Source organism: Haliaeetus albicilla, chromosome 24 (assembly GCF_947461875.1).
Source record: "Haliaeetus albicilla chromosome 24, bHalAlb1.1, whole genome shotgun sequence".
NCBI lineage: Eukaryota > Metazoa > Chordata > Aves > Accipitriformes > Accipitridae > Haliaeetus > Haliaeetus albicilla.
In genome coordinates, this window is record NC_091506.1 from 3,598,362 (window position 1) to 3,617,867 (window position 19,506).

A 19,506-nucleotide genomic window follows, 5' to 3' on the forward strand; every position below is an offset into this window, starting at 1 on the left:
TTTTAGAGTTTAACCCTAAAGTTCAATGAAAGAATATAGAAAATGGGAGTTCTGGAGGATGAAGAACAAATGCAAGGTAAATAAAAAGAATCTATTTGCATTATTATTTGATGGTTCAGGACTATAATCTAGTCTTATGGAAAACGTGTACTTGGCCTGTGATTTTGACTGTGTTTGGAGCTGAGAGTGCCAAAACTAGGAAAACTATAGGATCTGAATGTAATAAGACCAATGAGAGGACTGTTTTACAGATGGTACAGATGTAATAGCTTCAGTGAAAGAATGGTTCATCACTATCTCAGATATTTTCATTCATCCAGCCCCTACACATGGCCCTGCTAGACTAATCCATCCATATTTTTCTCAAATTACAGATCAGCATGTCTCAGAGCTGGCTTCCCAGACACACACCAGCAAGCAATTTTAGTGGTAATCACAAAAGTTTCTCTTCCAGATAGTCATGAAAAAATGCCTCACATTCCTAAGAGGTTTATTTTTGTAATGTAGGCATGATAACCACAGCCTAAATAATACTGTGTGGTTTGAAATTACTCTGTGAGCTCAGACTCTGTGACAACCACATTTTCTGTCCCAGGCAAGTGCCAATGGTAATAATAATAAAAAAAAAGATTTTGTATATAAATCTTTTTTTGCTGCCAAGAGATTGGAGGAGAAACAGATTTTTGAAAACCCCAGTTACAACGATTGTGGTAGCAAGCTTTCCCCAGGAATGTCAAGTAGGTATGAATGCAGTGAATTCCAAGAAGTTTTCAATGTTAATTTCTGCTCAACAAGAAACACACACACATAAACAGCGATCAATAGTCGCTAAATGAAAAAGAAGTAGCAAATCGATAACTAGAGACGTTTTATTTTCAAGCTTCTGCAAACAATGGAAGGGATGATCAGTCTGTGATTACGTGGAAGTAGCAGATACTGTTTCAGCTCTTAAAAGTTAGTGGGCAAGGTCTTCACCCATGTCAGTGTGTGCAGATCTGCTGGATGGGAATATTAAACCGCATGGAAATTTGATCTGGGTTCCCATTTCTAAGTAAAGCAGATTTAATAATTTTTTGCATTTCCAATGTCCATTTTCTGAAAACAAATTAAATTCTTCTCATTCTTACTATCCACTTACATCACTTTTCTGCTAGTGGAAAGTTACAGACTACAGCTGGGTTTCTCTTCATTTCATGTAGGACATGTCTATCATTCTCACCATAATAAAATCTCAGGTTTCACATGCCAGTGCTTTAATTGAGGCATTGCTTGTGAAGATAAAAAGAGAACGGATTTGACTATTAAACCTCAAGGGAATCCCTGTTGGTAACTATTTGATCACCACAACAGTATGTCAGATCAAGATGCAGCAGCTGCAACTCTGAAATGGAGGATCTCAAAATCCAGCCCTCTGGTTTTAGTTTAACATTCATAAACAAAGTACCCTGCTGTACTAGTGACCTCCCTCTGCAAAACGATGTCTTAAAAGTTAGCTTAAAGGTTAGCTTGTTATAGAAGTGAGAGATCAAACATAGGCTGTGGGCTTCTTTCTGAAGGTCTCTAGGTGTGAACAAAATCAATGAAGGACACTAGGGTCAGGGAAAAGTCCTGTGCAATGTGGGAGGCTACAACAGATGACCGGTTTCAGCTTGTTTTGTGCTCACATGTAACTGATCTGGAGTTTTGGCAGCAGGCTCCCCAGCAAATATTTATATTAACTGGAAGAATTGTGTTCAATTACATTTTACTTAAAAACAATAGTGTGCTTTAGTAAACTATTTCAGTGATATATTATTGTGTAGTCTTAAGTTTAATTTTTTTATACTTAAATTTTCTATTACTGGCAATAGAAAATGCTCAAAATATTTTAAGTGCTTAATCACCTGCTAATTTCAGCTTCTTGGCAGTGATAATAAAGTGCAATTGAATTTTCTCTGAAGCTGTTGCAAACAAAAAATGAAAAAAATCTGAATTACTTCTAAAGTACAGGGATGTTATTTTACAGTTAATAAGCCTTTCATACAGAGAGATGAAATTACTTGATATGCAACAGAGAGAAACCATGTAAAATTCACAGTATAGAAAAAATCCTTTTTTTAAATGTAAAGTAACTAATTGAAGAGATGAGGAAGTAGTAATTATTTAAACCACTATAAAAATGGGTTAGGCCTTTCAGACTATAGAAAAGACTTATACACTAGAGCCATATAGAAAACATAAAAATCTAGTAATGACTTCCATGAATTCTAGTATGCTCCATTTCAGGAACTGTAAATAACATCTTTCTGACAGCTAAATCAATGCAACCTAAAATTTGAAAGTGCACCCTCAAAGAAGCCTCTGAGCTCTAACCTCTTTTTCACCGTATGTCTGTGCACTCGAGGGAATTCAAAAAGACAATTTTCCTGGAAATTAAGTGTAATAAGGACGAGTCTTCTATAATGTGAGTCTAGCCCATGTTATACAATATTAAATGATTATCATTCCCTGTATCCAGCAGGCCAGTGCGATGTGGCATGGTATACTTGGGAAGCGTGACAGCGATACACTCTCTTGCCTGCTCAGAATAAAGACTGCTTAGGAAGTGGGTTTATGTCTGTTTAGTGAAAAGCTGCAAGACCCCTTACATTCACTAAATATAATAGTTGAGGCTTTCAGAAATGCAGAGCTTTGCCCTAGTTCTTCCCTTTTCAAAGCAAGTGATAAGGCTGCCATTGCAATTTGTGGAGGCATAAAAACACCAGTGCCGAGTCCTCACGGTCACACTGGCTAATTGCTACTAATGTAGGTTGTCACTTCTTCATTGAAGTTATTATCATTGCTGCATTGTCATCTCTTTCTTCATGTGCTTCATGATCGTAGCAGCTGAAGCCACAAACTGGTGTGAATATATCCCTCTTTGAATTGAGTATTGAAGGAAACAGTTAACTTAAACTCCATGGTGCTTTGTAACATCCTCCAGTTCAAGTGACTGGCAAGTGGTAGAGCCAGAAATTGCTCACAGGCTTCCTGAGCACCGGTCCCCTCTGTCACGAGAGGATTCGTCCTTTATGTTGCCTTGCACTGAGGACAGAGATTCACGTTTCTCACATACTGGCTTATTCTGTCTGGGTTTTGCCCTCGAGTTAGAAACAGTTTGTGGTTCTGATAAGAGACAGGAAGTGGAAGTAGTGAAATTGCTCATTCTCCTTCTTAAAATTAAATACAGAGCAACCAGAGCTGTGTAAGCCCTTCCAGAAATGAACAGGGGCAGAGCAGCACACTCGCTGCTACTCGCCCACTCTCCAGTCCAAGACAATATTTGGGATAATATTTTCCAAAAACGATGTCTGCAAAACTGGGTGGTGGATTAGAAAAATACCTTATTTTCCCTTCCTACTTGTGATGTTTTTCCTCTATCTTGCCCATGTTCTCATGTCTTTTTTCATAATAGTATTTTTCCTGCTAAAACAAAAAGTATCAGGTCCTGGTTTTGTATCTGAGCATATGTGTGGCAGTTCCTGGAGTGCTAGCTTTTAGCTGGGATGTCACTGGCCCATGTCAGACCCAGAGAATTGATCCATTACATGTAAGGGGAAAACAAATGAGGTACCAGAGGAAGAGGAGAGTGAAGGTCACACCTGAGAGACCTTCTCTCCCATCTCTCACTGCTCCCATTAGCCTGTGCCAGGGCCTCCAGGTGGTGGAGAAGGAGACTGTTCCATTAGGAAAACACCTCCCTGAGACAGTGTCTTCCTTCAGCAGTCAAAGCAGGATGCCCCGGAGCACCCCAGTTGGGTATGAAGGAGAATGAAGCTGTGGTGCAATTAGCAAAATCTTTAGGAAGTCTTTCTAAGAACAGAAATCAGGTAAAACCTGTTAACATCAGACCAAAGTAACTAAATAATTTCATAGCCCAGCCTCTCTGTGGCTCTCACCACCACTCTTTCAGCCACCCCAGCACTGCATCTTCAGGGCATTAGGCTCTCTCTTTTGCTGGCTTTGTTGTACCAGAGTACGTTTGTTGTTTGCTGATGTTGGGAAACGAGCTGAACCACGTGGCACCCCATAAAATGGAAAGAAAGGTTTTTCTTTAAATGTCACTCTTCACTCTCCAGAGAAGGTCATTGTGTTACCAGTCATCCTCTCCTGCCAGATGCTTGGAAGTCATTTTACAGAAATACCGCTTTCAGGGTCACTGTTTCCCAAAGTCGTGAAAACTTCCATGTTATCCAAGGCAGACCTAATTATTATCATTCTCTGACTCATCAGTGGGTCTCCAAATGCCTCTGGTTGTTCAGAGAAGCCTTAACATTTCCAGGCTGGACTAGTTCATCTCCACAGTTCGCTGTTAGAAATAGCAAAGATGTCACTTGTCTTAAAATATATGGTCTGCTGTTCCATTCCTAAAGGTGCTGTTATGCTAACAATAAATCTGCAAGAGACTGCAGGCAGAGTGTGGGATGTGATGTATTCAATATTCATCATGCTGTGACCCAAAGGAGTATCAGGACACTTTACATCATGAAATTTCTCTCTCTAATTTAGCAGTTTCAAAATGACGGCCCAAAATACAGCCCGGGAGGTTGCAGTTGCGTCTTCAATTGAATTTAAGCCAATAAGCCAAAGGACTGTGTAAAAATACAGTCACTGCCTCATTTCCAAAACAAAGGTTCAGACTAGCTGGTTTGGCTTTAAATATTTATATTGTCTATAGCTAATTTTAAGAGCCTGATAGCTTTTACTGACATTTTCCTTTTTCCTCATCTTTAACCCTGAAAAACCCATTTACTTCTGTGATGGGGTCAAGACCATCAGCAGAGCAAAGGACAGTTGCAAAGGCCATCTCTGTATGGAAGACTGCATGTATTTATTTGAAGGGCAGAAGCCACCAGGAATCAGATAAAAGAGGGGTCATGACAGCCCTTAGGAATGGGAGGGACACAGAAAATTTGGATAAGCTGTCCAGGAGGAAGACAGAAACTGCAGCAATAATGAGAAGATAACTGTCCTCCTCTTCCTGAACAGTAAAGAGCCCCAGAGAACTGGAAGAAGGAAGCAGGGAAGCTCAGATATTTGCAGTGAAACTGGTGCCAAAGTAGGACTGTACATACCGTGCTGTGTAGGGAGCTACCAACAGCCTTGTTTGTTCCCCCAGTATCATATACTTAGGTCAGCCATTGCAAAAATCAAGCTGCACCTGTTTCTCTTCTCACCTAAGATCTGCAACTTGTATTTATCCTGTATTCCTAAACTGGATAGTAGAAAAAGGTGGGAGAATGGCTTTTGCAATGTATTTATGATCAAATTATTCTTCGTATTGCAGCATTGGACAGAATCCATAAATCCTTATTGACAGAGGAGGGAATGGAGGGATGAGAGAGTCAGATAGATGTGGCACTTGTTGTTGCATGGGCAACCTGCTGCAGAACCAGGCCTGGCACCCATTTCCAAATAGCCATCTAAGGTCCATCTGATGGATGCTGAAGACAGCTTCGTCTCTCAATATGATATTGCTGGCAGCCAGCCTTGCACAACAGCTCCAGAGGAAGGAGCATGAGCTAGGAGCAGCCATAGGAGGAAAACTTGAGACAGTTTTGGTGTGAAGAAACAATTATTTTATTTCCTGAGCACTTTGGATACTTAATGTTCATATCAGCTTCTCAAAATTCTGTCTAGATCTTTAATCCAGATAGTGAGTGCTCTTTCTTAGCATATTAATATCAAGCAATGTTTAAATTTCAACAATAGTGTAAGGAGATGGTTATCATGCATCCTTATAACAAGTACACAGAATTTAAAGTAATGATCTCTGAGTTTATCTTCAACACCTTTCTTGCCTCTGGTGCTCTGCTTAGATCAGATTATCTCATTTAAATAGCAATGGGTTATAAAAAAAGTCTAATCTGTTCCCTCACTGTGTCACTGTGCGTGCATACATTACTTTATTTTATTTTATCCCCTAAGGCACTTGCAAGAAAACCCCAAAGACCCTTGTTGAGTTATATAAAAAAGCTCTGCTGGAAAATAAGAGTTGGAGGGAATATTACTCTTTCCATGATCTTTCCATATAGAGAGAATGTAGAGAGTAGTTTCATTTTTGAGTAAATGAATTACCATTTGGGGGGTGTGGGGGTGGTAATAATATTTAGCTCTGCTGTACAGCATATTTAATCCTTAGATTTAAACTTCATTTATAGGTCAATATAATTTTAATTCTACATGCCTGTAGAAATGAGGTAGAAACAAGGAAGAAATGACTGACCAATGTCATCTAACCACCTGAATTTCCTTTCAAGCCCCAGCCCACAAGACTGCTCTGCTCAGCATCGTGACTAGTTCCTAATTTTCCCACTCAGTTGTATTACTCCTAAAGTGATGCCAACCATCCATATAATAAATCAAAGAAGTTTTGCCCATAACTGCAGGTTTGACTATTACCATCAAGCATATTTCAGGATGCCATGTAGTGAAAATCAGTAACAGCTCTACCAAAATCAACGGAGTTAATTTATACCAAGTATAAATTAACTTATCCCAGTGAAGTCAGTAGGAGCTTTTGCTATTCCTTTAATTGACTGTAGGATCAGGACAAAGGTGCCGTTGTGATCTGCTCTTGGTGCCTGGGAATATGGAACATTTAAATTTTTATCTTTTGTTAAGTCTTCAAAAAACTGAACTTGTTAATGTAAAAGTGAACTCCTAGTATCTTTTAACTCAGTTGGCCCAGGATACTGGTCTCATTAAAAGATGATCCTCCAGCAAGAAAGATGAAGATGACAAAAAGTTTGAAAAATGAAAGCTTTGTGGAAAGAAGTGAAGGAAAAGGCTATATTTGGAAATACAAAACAAGGGTGTAAAAATATCTTGTCCATCACCAGGCTCCTCCAATGATTCATATTCCAGGATCACCATCTATTTCACAACTGCTAAAAGCAATCAAGAAATTATAGAGGAATCCTGTACTCTAAAAGATTGGTACAAGTCCTTTACTTAGACTAGTAAAGAAGGAAATGATCTGTGAGAAGTAGCCAAGAGGGCTGATAGATGCCGTGTCAGTGCAGTGGGCAATTAAAGGGAAGACTGGGGTCCTAAACAGGTTGTTGTTGTGTGTAGTTCAGTATATCTGGGCCTAAACGAGTGATTGCTTGCTTGAAACCTCTACAAATATTTTAATATGAAGTCCTTAACTTGTTGGCTGTTTGTTACTGAAATAGGCACATAGTATTGATTTAACAGAAAGTCTGATCCTGAGATTTACATTTTTACCTGGAATCTATTAGATAAAATATTATCTAGATTAATTTAAATTGTATTTTAAAATACTACTGAAGTCTGCACTCTGCTTCTCTTTCTTCATTTCAAACAGCTGCTGATTCATGCACTACATAATTAATTTAAGTATCATTTGAGGTTACTTTAATACAATTTCCTCGTAAGTACATGAGTAACATCTCAGCTATTTAGAGTTCAATACATTAATTGTAGACAAAAGGCAGTTGTCATGGTTTCTATCACAGACAAGTGTGAAGGGTCAGTTCATCCCCAAATTCATTATAACCTCAAAGAGTTCAGTTACCATTTTGTGTCTGTTTTTAGACGAGTCTATAATGAGTCACATGAGTTAATCCCATTTGTATGGTTTTATGAAGCAGGATTGTCAAGTTATATGCTTTCAATTAGAAGAAAGGTTCAAAAAAGGAATGAACTCAGAATACCAAACCCTCACTGTGAACAATGCCCAGCCAGGCAGAAAAGAACATTTTATCTTACAATATGTTAGTGACCTGTTGATATTTTAATTAAGCACAAGGGATATTCAAGAAGGAGAATGGAGGAAAGCAGTCCTGCTTCCTCCAACCACGCTTTGTCCTCTGAATACAAGCTGAGGACTGATAGGATACCCAGCATCATGAGGGTCGGGTGAGGGTCTATCATCATGCCAAATGGAGGCAAAGAAGGAACATTTGCATTTGCTTTGGGCATTAAGCAAGATTTTCTTTCATTTTTGGTGTTTATGTTTGGTAGTCCTTATGATTCTTACCTATTCATAAATGAATGCTTTTATTTGCCTTTAAGTTAAATGTGGTTTAAAGACACTTTACTAGTATGGAGGCATGTGAAGGGTATGATACTAAGTGTGGAATTGAAACCATCCATGCAACACCCCCATACACCTCACTAAACTGTTCTGGTTTTTAATTGAGCTCCGTTGCTGGCTTGGGGGTTAGTTATGCTGCAGCTAAGAAATGTCTTTCATGTGCATGTTGTTAGCCAAGTAACAATTGTACTTTTTTCTCAGTGTTACAGTTTAGAATATTTTTAAAAGCTATTACCTGGAGTGCAGCTTTCTTATGATCTTGAAACGTGTTTTCCTGGTTCAAAGGCAGCACCTTGTGTTGCTTAAAATTAAAGCATGTCCTAATGAAAAGCTCCTTAGTCACTTGTTCATGCGAATAAGTAGTTAGTTTTGGCAATTGCTTCTCCTTTCTAGAAGAATTATGATACTGATGCAGATTTATCAATCACAAACACTAATAGTGGAACATTTTACCTGTGCTGCAGCTCATGAATGGCAGCAGACTTATTAGTTTCCATAGCAACACCATCTCCACTTTCCAAGGTCAAAAATTCCTCCCATCCAATCAGTGGAAAGTAAAGTGTGTCTTCCTGTGACTACCTTGATATTCTGTAAAAACAGGAAGAGATATTGGGTAATTAAAGTACAGATTCAAAATAAATACCTCAATTTTCCCTGTGTAAAATCATGTTCTGCTGCACTATTGGAAGACTCAGACACTAAAAATGCAATAAACAGTCTAGTTAGGATCATCCCAGCACAAAAATAATTCCCAAATGACACAAAGCTGGAAACGAGATCAATGAAAAGCATACATAATGTTTGAGAACCATCCATCCACTCCATATGGCACAGAGATCACTTGCATGGGAGTGAGTTTCTCCAAGTAAGAAAACAAAATCTGCCTGTGGTCCATTCGCCAAACGGTGCTGGCTTAGAACAAACTCAAGAGTCTTCTTGACTCCTAAATGTTCATCACACTTTATGATGTTTCTTGCCCTATAGTGGTCTGCCTTCTGATCCCAGAAAGGATCCTTTGGTGAATGTATTGCAACACAAGCTGTTACTGATCAAAATGGTAGATCTCATATGGGAGGAGAGGACAATACAATGTCATACATACGCTACGTAAAAAAACAAAACAAAACACACCAAACTTTTTTGTGTTAAGGTTTATTCTTCAGAAATGAAACATTCACCTGTAAGGATTTACATAACAATTTGCTTTAATTTCCTTTGACATTTCAGTCAACATAGGATGAATTAAACAAGGAAAAAAGTATCTGTTTGGCCTATACTCCCAAAAGACAAACTAGTAATTTACTGTTGGGAATCAGTTCATAAAGCATCTGAAACCAGAAAACACTTAATAAAATACGTTTACAAAATCATAAAATCATTCTAAACCTTTTAAGTGCTAAAAATTTTCCAACAAGAAATTACATTCATGATCCACACTTACAGATCCATATTCTCTTCTCACTTGTCTCATTTTTCACACCAGTGTGAAAAGATATCATACAGGGTTGCCTTGAAACTTATTGCTGATATGAGTGAGAGAGGTGTTTTTTAGAAAAGTAAGAAATTCAACTCTTGTGGAAGTCATCCCACTTCTATGAGGGACCTAATTCTGTTCATAGCTTTTTATAAACTTCACCTAAAAATTGTAGGTGGTCTCAGGGGAAACACATATAAACCTGGTGCACCACTGCTAGTTGCCATTTCAGGTGGGGAATGATCAAACCTTGGCAAGCTTCTAAGTTTTGAAAAAAAGGATGGAAAAAACAGAGTTTCTTTTAATCTTTTGTGAGGTCCTACTTCAGACACATCTGAGGTCTACCAAAGCACTTCTGCGTCATTTAAAAGTATAAAAGGCTTGAGCTGTTTAAAATAATGGAAATTGAAGATTGGATAATTCTGTCAAAGTAGAAACAGAAGAAGGAGCTGGATGGTACCTTTATATATCAGTCCTGCCCCAAGCAACAGTAACTGCACCTAAAATATCCTCAATAAATATTTGCCTATCATGCTTCAAAGACCTGTGGCAATTTAAGTCATTCCGTAACTTCCTCAGGAAACCTTGACAATGTTGTTAGTTTAAAAGTTATTCCCAACATTGGCTATAAATGCCTTTATTTGTCTACTATCAATGGACAGGGACATTTCTCTCTATACCTTTTGCATGTTTGAAGAATATTAGTATGTTTCATACTAGAGGATGCCTTTTTTGTTTTTCCTAAGTCATTGTTGTATCATCTCTTCTCATTTTTGTCTCCTCTGGATTATTTCAGCGTAGCTGGCGTTTTTCTACAAGCACGCTGCCCAGCGATGGGCACAGTCCTCCAGCTGAGGGAGAGCGATGATGAAAAGCCATTTGCTATTTACACATTCCTAAATGAGGTTTTTTGTTTTTTTTTTTAATACTTGCATTCAGCTCAGGTTCCACTCTAACCCCTTTTTAAACTGCCTGCCTATGCTGAAGGTAGGCATTGATTATTTCTACTTAAGTGTGAAACCTTGTACTTTTCTGTATTGAATTGCGTCATATTTATTTCACACCCTTTCTCTTGTTTGTCAATATTTGTCTTGAAGCTGGTGTACACATCTCTGATATTTAAGACAAAGAAAAAACAACTTACCTTTTTTCCCTTGTCCTTCCTAAACAGAATGTATCCTTTCAGATCAAAAAGTAAGTTAGAATTTTAATTATTTACTAAGATTTCATATTAATTCCTCCTATATTAATCTTGTGACTCTGACTCCCTGCCTTCCCCTGTGGCCCAGTTTTACCTTGTTTTCTAAGTCGAGGTTAGCAGGAGGGATCTGTTGCCTGCAGGAAGATTCCCTTAACAATCACAACCTGCGTGTCCAGCAATGCCACTGGGTGAGGAGGCTCCAATTGCCCTTTTACTGACAACCAATATTTGTCTAGGGTTTATCCTCTTTTGGTGTAGTTATTGCAATGAATTTTGCACATTCCCATGTGTTTTCTTGGCATTTCTATTTGCATTCACCTCCTGTGCTGGGCATTTTTCTGCAGTTATTTTTCTTGACATGGAGAGAGCATTTCCCAGCGCTGCCTACTCTGGTCCCACCCAACTCCTTTCCCTCGAGATCTCTCAAGCACATCCTCTTTCTGGTCATTACACATTCAGTGTGTGAGTTATTTTGTGCAGATCACCCAAAATCCTTTTTAAAGGTGCGAGAGTTGCCAAAGGCACTTATGTCTCAAAAGAAAAAGGACTTAAACCCTCCAAAGTTACTCATGTGCTTCCCAGGGGGAATATTCTGAACAACAAAAAATCACCAATAAAAGCCAATTAACTGACCAGATCCTTCCTTTTCCAAGATACTTGCCCTTTCTTGCAAGGACAGATCCTTCTGAAAAACTCCCTGCTTTCTATTCTCCTCTCGTTGGATTACACGAGTCTTTTGAAACCAAGAAGCAAGTACCTGCTGCTGCCAATATCCAAAATATATACCCAAGCCTCTTTGTATTCATATAAGGTATTGATCAATCCTCAGAACTGTAATTCTCCTGCTTCTAAGATCACAAATTATGGGGCATTATTGTAAATATATATATATACACACACACACATTTCCTTTAAGTAACCCAACTGTTTTACTTATTTCACTCTGACAAACACAAGGACCTAACTGGCAAGCAGGCACTTAATAATTTTTACAACGTCTTTCCAACAGCAGCTTCCATGGGATTATTTACTGTCAAACTAAATCAAGAATAAATGAAAAAACTGAAATATTTATAGCATAAGAAAAATCTGGTTCAGACTAGAAATCCCAGACTGGCATTAAATCAAGAAATGTAACAAGATAAATTGTGCCATCATACTCTTTGTTTTCTGGATGTACCGCTATCACTTATTCTAATTGTTATGCCACAGTTTGAACAGTCGGTCTAGATAGATAGATGGAAAACAAAGTATGTTAAATATGATCATGGGGGAAACATTACATTTTCCCCTAAAAATACTGATTGCATGCCCATTTGTCAACAGTATGTAATTTATACAAATATGTTTGTTACAGAAGTAGTCAGCATCATTTTTTGTTGTTTTCCCATTAGAGAAAACAAGTCCGTAGGAAAGGGCTCAATCCTCAAATATTTTTTAGCTGTCACTTTTTCTTCTTATTTGGGGGAAAGGAAAGATATCTGTTCCTGAGACACCCAAATGCGACACGTGGGACATACAGGAGTAGACATGAGGTGAATAGATAGAAATACCGTGGTGGAAAAAGGTGGTTGAAATAAGTCTGGGGGAAATACGCTGCTCAGGTACGGCTCTGCCCGCAGCACAGAGCCAGGCTGCTGCCTGGGTGGGCTGTGCAGCATCTGCTTCTCATTGCAAATACTCTGGGTAATATTATTGGAAAGAAAGTGCACAAAAGTATTGCTTTTATCAAACATTTCTTTCTGGATATCTGGAATATTGAAAATTTCAGTCCAAACATGGGATTTGAGTAGATGTATTGACTTAGTGGCATTGTACTTAGCACATAGAAGGAAAGGGTTTTTTTGTCACGTGTCTGAAGGTTGCAGTTATATTGCTGTTTTCGCTTGGCAATGGAATTTAGAAGGAGATACGTTATAGATTCCTTTATGAATTAAAATGGGCTGACATATTTAGTGCATTAACATAAGTGCCAATATTTTGTTCTATATTGAGCTTAGGCTCAACCTGGTGCCCAGGCTTTAGGTTTCAAGACCTGTACTTTCTTCAACTGCTTATTTTTTGAGCAACAAAACACTTACAAGATCAAGTCTGCGACAAAGGAGAAAATGCACTTCTGGTGTCATCTGAGTTTTCATAAAAATATGCAACATTTCACATTTCTGCCACAATGTCTGTTAGTTTTGAAAAAGCAAGACGGAGTCGGTTCAGGTGGCGAACTGACATCTTTCTGAGGTAAAAGTTGTCAGGCGGTGGGAATGATGAGATTTTGCTCTTAGCTAAATTCAAGCAACTTGACATTTTTACCCATGGCAAAATGTAGCTATGTTTGCAGAAATAGCAACTTTTTGACCTGGTGAAAGAAACAGTGTTTAACAACAGGGATTTGGGGCTAAATTCCACAGTGGTGCTGGCAGAGGATCTTCACTCCAGGGCTGGTATATTGGTGTAACTACTTATAGAAAGAGATCTGTTGAATGCATATAGGAGGAAAGGAATAAAAATGTGAAGATAAGAGGCTATAATCCAGGGAGTGCATGCACAGCCTTTTTATTCTGCAGCCTCAGCTTTCCCTCCCACCAGCTACCACACATCTATATTATCTTTTGAATTTGGCCTTACATACTTTTGTATTCTTCATCTGCCAGGAAATAAGCTGAGTCTGTCCCAGCTAGGCTTGCATTCTTGGCACACCATTGCTCCTGATCTCTATATTGTCTCCTGAGCACCTGATTTGAAGGCATCTAATGTGAATTTTCTCATGAATGCCAATGATATACAGCTACATTTTTCTTTTCAAACTTTTTATCCCTGAGGCACTTTCTGCACTCAAACTATTTTCCAGATATCCATAACAGACTGAATAGCAAATACTTGTAACTACCAGAGCAGAAGCAGAAGCGACCAGTTTTATGGTCTCCAGCAAGATTTACCTATGCTGTTGCAGTACTTACTGCTTATTTAAAATTATTGAACCATATTTTGGAGGAAAGTACCCCGTGTTATTTAACTAAGGTTTCCGATACTGATCACTCCTATTTTTCTTTTTTCACAAAAGGACTTAGATTTTCATTTGTTTTTCACTCCTGACTGCTATTGCTTACTTTTCCTAGGGAAACAGAAAATATTGTAGCTTATTTGCAATTCAAATTCAGTACATAAAGCCTTCAGGGAGGGTTTAAATCTTGTGTTTTCAAAACATTTTCCTAAATCCTAACAGCTCATTGTGTTTCAGGTGACACTGGGACTCATATATGGTGTGACACTATAGATGCTTTTGTTTCTTAAAGTCCCCGCATTAAGGCACGTTCCTAGCATACGAGGAGTAATGGGCTGGACTCTGCTTTGGTGTCTATGATGGGGCCTCACTCAGCTCCCCAGGTAGATTCACTGGTATTGAAATAAGGAGATCTGAAGGCCATAGCTGGCTTACTAAATAATAATGGCACTCTGGTGGACCTGTGACATCTAGGGACGAGGCAAAACGCTTGGGTTGAGCAACCTACCGAACAAACGGGATCCACCATCCCCGCATCAGATGAACTTACTCATCTTCCCATGATGAAGGATCCTTCTGAGGATTCACACCTTCTTCTAATGCTCAAGTACAAGACACAACAGGATTTCCATATCTTAAAAATAATGTTGATTTTTCACATGATTTTATTTTCGTAGACAGCAACAATTAGAGAGCTTAAACTGAAACAGAAACACTCCTCTCCCATCAATGCGCTGCAGAACATACCCCTGTGCTTTGTGAGCAGCCAGCATCCCGCTAGCATTGCTGTTGCAATGCCCTGGGAAGGTATTAGTGAGTGACACACTTACACCAGGATGTTATGAATATATGCACTGGTTTAATGCAACAGCACAAACATTTGTGTGGGCATTCAGAGCTGTAAGTAACTGTGTCTCAATAGGAAAGAGGCAATGAGAGAATTTGCTGTATTTAACCCAAACATAAAGACTGAAAGTTATAAACCCCAGTGTGTTGCGTTGTTGACAAATCAGCATAAAAACATCTTTCAACAATAAACTGCTTAAGTCATAAGGAATATAACTGTTGTAATACAATCACAGCCCTTGTGCTTAACCAAGCCTTAGGAAAGCACAGTTAGAAAGGTACAGTTATCTCATATGAACCATGTCGTTTGGAGCTTATTTACTAGTACTCTGATATTGTTTTTCTCAGTTTATACACAGTATGCAATGCCAGTAATCATACTGAAAGGGCTGTCTCATGGGCGATACAAAATTTTGCTTCACATACTCACATTGCTCACGTACCAACATTGCTGGTAGTGTTTCCTTGTAACTTAGGAGATGTAGACATATTAGCTTTTTATATATGTATGTGTCTATATGCATATATGTATGTGAGTGCGTATATACATGTAGTACAAACAAAGGTATAATTTCAATCTCAACTGTTGTCTTTTTTTTTTTTGTCATATAAAGTTAGGGTGCTATTTCTGCTCTTTGTGGTGATATGTATGATAAATAAAGACAGAAATATCTCATTGTGGTGTACTGGGATGAAACTGGCACAGAAGCTGGTTTAATTTGAAGAGTGGTGAAGTCTTTTCTATTCATTATAATACCTGGCTGGTCTATTGGTCTCTTACTCTGGGACACGTGGAATAAGGATATTATTCTCTGTGGGAAATGTTAGGGTGCCCTTGCACAGCTGATATACTGTGCTTCAGGGTATGTCTTCACACCTGCAGCTTTTCAAGAACAGTGCCGGGCTGTGCCAAGGATTGGCTTCAGTCCAGTCCCATCAACAAGTCCCTTGCAGGGAAATGATAAAGCTAAAATATGCTACCAATTCATGTTGACACTGCCCAGAATGGTAAATGGCATCCAAGTAAACTGCTTATCCCATTACCAGAGCCATGGGCCCTGAATGCATTATAAATAAAGTCCCAATAATTGCATTCCTCTTTATAACACCTTTTCCATGGTTTCTGTGTCCACTTACCATGCCTGGCTTTGTATATAAGCACGTTGTGACTCAAGCCAATTGAAGACAACATATAGTTACAAAGGGAACATACTCGTTTGTAGTAATTTCTATTCTGTAGTCTTTATCACATGGAGGATTATCTTTCAGAACATCATTTATATGTAAGACTGTCCAAATTCAGGCTAGTACAAAATATTTGTCACTTAATTAAGTGAGGCACATCATTGCATGTCTCTTAAAATATTCAGTGAATTATTGTTTTTTGTCATTTAGTCACCCCATTTTACCCTATGTAATGTAAAAAGCAATTGTATCAGTTTAAGTAGTTTAGAAATGTCATGAACATTAGTATTCATTACTGATATTCCTGGAGGCAGCAGTGAGGATCAGCATCCATTTACAGTGAGCAAGCTCCTCATCTTTAAGATCCTGCAATGTGATATCAAGAAACACAAGGTCTCATACACTACTACAGTTGTGCTTCAGTTTCAGCTCTATGTGTCTCAGTGCTGTGTTCTCTGTTCCTAGGAGAAATTATCGCTTCTGATTTCAGGAAAACGTCTCTTCTACATTAAATTTGTAGCTGGGATAAGCATAGGTGCCTTCAACAGTGGATTTCTAGCCTGCAACTCTTTTCATAAACTAAACAGAAGTGAGGCAGAAGTAGAGTGAGGCAAAGTAGAGTAATAATTTATCTTATGTTGTTTGATAGAAAGAAAAATGTCAGCCACAAAAGCTTCCTGGGGCAAAATGGATAACCTTAAAGAAAAGATTTGCAGCAGTGATAGTAGCATTTAGCAATGACTGCCGTGTTGCCAGCAACTGAGGCAAGGCAAAACTAATTCAAGCTTAGGAGTTTCTGTAGGCGGTATGTACAGTGGTTCGCCAAAAGATTATGTGCTGTTGACCTGCCATCTCTTTACATTTGCAGATGCACAGATCCTGGAGGCGTGCTGGAAGAATTAAACTCATATGCAATTTTCCATTTCACTTCCCTTTTTGTTTGCAGTTTAAGTCTTCCATTGTATAATATGGGGTATGTGTGAAGACAGAAAAAGCAAAATTTATTACATATGTTACTTGACTTGAGAATATGTTGAGTCGTTGGCCTAGCTGTGTAACCCAGTCACAGCCTAACTCCAGATGGAGTCAAGATCCAGGTATTCCCCAACCTTTCACAGAGGGTTTTCACTGGAAGGAGAGCTGGGAGCTTGGACTGACCTACACATGCTCCAGTCATTGCCCCTTCTGGACATGACCTTCCTCACGATGGCAGGAACAAGATCTAATGCTACCTTAGTTCCAACACAATGCTTAGTTTATCTAAGCCTTTTCCCCTCTTATCAGGGCAGAGGTGACAGACCTCTCACTCTTTTAGTTTCATCACTTTCTGTGCCTCTGTACCAGCGCTAGCAGTATCACCTGCCATCAAAATGGTTGTAGAGGAAAACTAGAAACAATCACAGTTATTAAACATTTAAATAATGTTGTATATGCTAAAGAAGTATTCTTTATCAGAACTGCCTAAAGTCCAAATTGTCATGTAGAACCTGCTAATCAGAATACTTATTTAAACACATGGCAGAAAGATGTTGACATCTGCTACAATGTCATGGCAACTTCAGCCATGCACTAGTTTTGTATAAGGGCTTGGGTTATGACTTCAGTACTCCTGAGTCATTCCACTTAGTCATCCTGGTGTAGGACTTTCCAGCTCTTTGTCAAGTAACTGATAGGACTGCAAGGGCCAAATACAAGAGCTTTACACATTCTTTGGCTAAAATATTGCTGCTCTCATTTAATCTCTTCATATGTGGGAATGGACATTTAAACATCCTTATGAAATCTGTCCTGTAAGTTTTGATGAGATGAAAACTTCAGCCTAGTCTTCAGAGATTTCTGTGAACTGCAGAAGAGAATATTTTCCATGTGAATTAAAGTTTAGAAGTTTTCATCATGTAATTAATTTCCAACAACTAGAAGATTCTTTACTAATCACTCAATACAGTCCACAGTAATTACTAGACAAACATTGAGATAGAAAGGTCTGACAAAAAGGCATGAAAAGTTTGGCTGAAGTGTAAGCGTGGATCAATTTCCAATTCAATGCATGATGAAATACATTTTCTGAAGAGATCTGAAAGTGTTAAATTTGCCAAACCTGACAATATAACCTGTAAATTAATTATCACATTTCTTTTAATGTGTTCACAAATGCTAAAGCTAAATGTCTAGATGGTACCCAGATACTGAGACTGAAGAGCATGCATTATTATTCACAGATGAAAAGTTTAATATCTACTTCATATCTATGAATAAAAGCTTAAGAACTGTAGAAAACAGCCTTCAAAATATTATCAGTGTAATAATGATAAAAAAATGTATTCTATCCCAACAGAAGTTAGTAGCAAAATTCCCATTTCTTCAGTAAAATAGGATCAAAATTAGAATGTCATCAAAAGATACTGTGCAGGTTTCTTCAAGAATAAGGATGTTAATAAAGGAACTGCTGATAAACCTTTACAATGATATCTTGAAGACTTCACCTCTTTCAAGATCTCATGCAGCAGTTGTTTCAATATGAGCCTTATATCACAGGAACGCTTTAATTTGTGCCACCGTAAAGGCCGCTATTCACTGTTTTCGTTTTCATCTTTTTTGCTTGCTTCATATTTAATATCCCAGATCTTTTTATTAAAATCCATATTAAAGGTATTGTGATATCTTTATGGTGCTCTCCTTTCAAACAAAATAATGTCCTTAGTAACAAAGCTTTTACTTCAGCGTTTCTTACACATCCATACCTCCAGCTGGTGGCCACGGTGGGAATCACGGTGCGCGGAGGGATGGATGCAGTCTCAGGCCACTGTGCTCAGTACCTTCCACTCCACCCAACCTGCTGTTTCTCAGAAGCCTAATCACAAGCCTCTGTACTTCTCAGCAAGAGACACCCAACTGATGCCTTTACTTGGCACCCATTCATCGAGCTAATGACCGAGGGGATTTCCCTGCAATGGCTCACAAATCTCATTTGATCAGTATGCAGCAGGAATTTGCCATTTACTGAGAGAGACCCTCTTTTTATTGTTCTTGGCTTGTTGATGTATTATATATTTACTGGCATAGAATCTCATTTGCGGTTTATTGCTCTAACATCTGAAATGATCTCTCTCTTTCTCATTTCACTGTTGCTCATTGTTTGTTATTCCTCCCAATTACAGCCAGCCGGCTTCAAATGCTGGGCTCCCAAACCCGGCACGGGCACCAGTTGCTCATCATCACACCTGGCTAGCAGCTTCTCCTAGTTAAAAAAAGTACTGTTATGGCCAGTTTACTAAGAAACTATTCATTGTAATATCCTCTCTTCTGGATGAGAAAGAGGAGGAAAGATGTGTTTTGCACGCAAAGCGTGTCAGGCACGAGGTACGAAAGAAAGTAGGACATAACACGTGCTGTGAGGGGTATTGAGTGGGTATTAAACACGACACTGGAATTATGTGGTGCATCAGAAGTCCCCGTCTGCTTCTCGGACTCCCTTACAGGGCAACAAGTTGTCTTGGGACTCGCTTTCAGGAAAAAAAAGCAGGAGGTTTTCTCAGCTGAACAAGGTACCGCACTGAAGCTGTAGGGAAAGGAAAGACTTTCTAGACTTCGGCGAAATATGTTCAAGTCCTTTTTTCTCCTTTGTTGAAAATGTGCTAATGAATTGCTTCTAATCTTCTCTCAACTTGGGCAAGTGGTACACTCTCCTTCTCCCAGGAAGGAGAAGCTTAAAGATACGCCAG

At 38.7% G+C, this 19,506-nt stretch overlaps 1 protein-coding gene across 4 annotated transcripts in view; it reads right to left on the reverse strand.

Moving 5' to 3' along the window:
- CNTN6 (contactin 6) overlaps positions 1 to 19,506 on the reverse strand; it is a 152,933-nt gene that overhangs the window by 113,010 nt on the left and 20,417 nt on the right. For all 4 annotated transcript variants that reach the window (XM_069811814.1, XM_069811815.1, XM_069811816.1 and 1 more), the window contains exon 2: positions 8,534 to 8,668. In XM_069811814.1, the coding sequence (XP_069667915.1) occupies positions 8,534 to 8,588 (55 nt within the window). In that variant the 5' untranslated portion in view covers positions 8,589 to 8,668. The remainder of the gene's footprint in view (positions 1 to 8,533; positions 8,669 to 19,506) is intronic.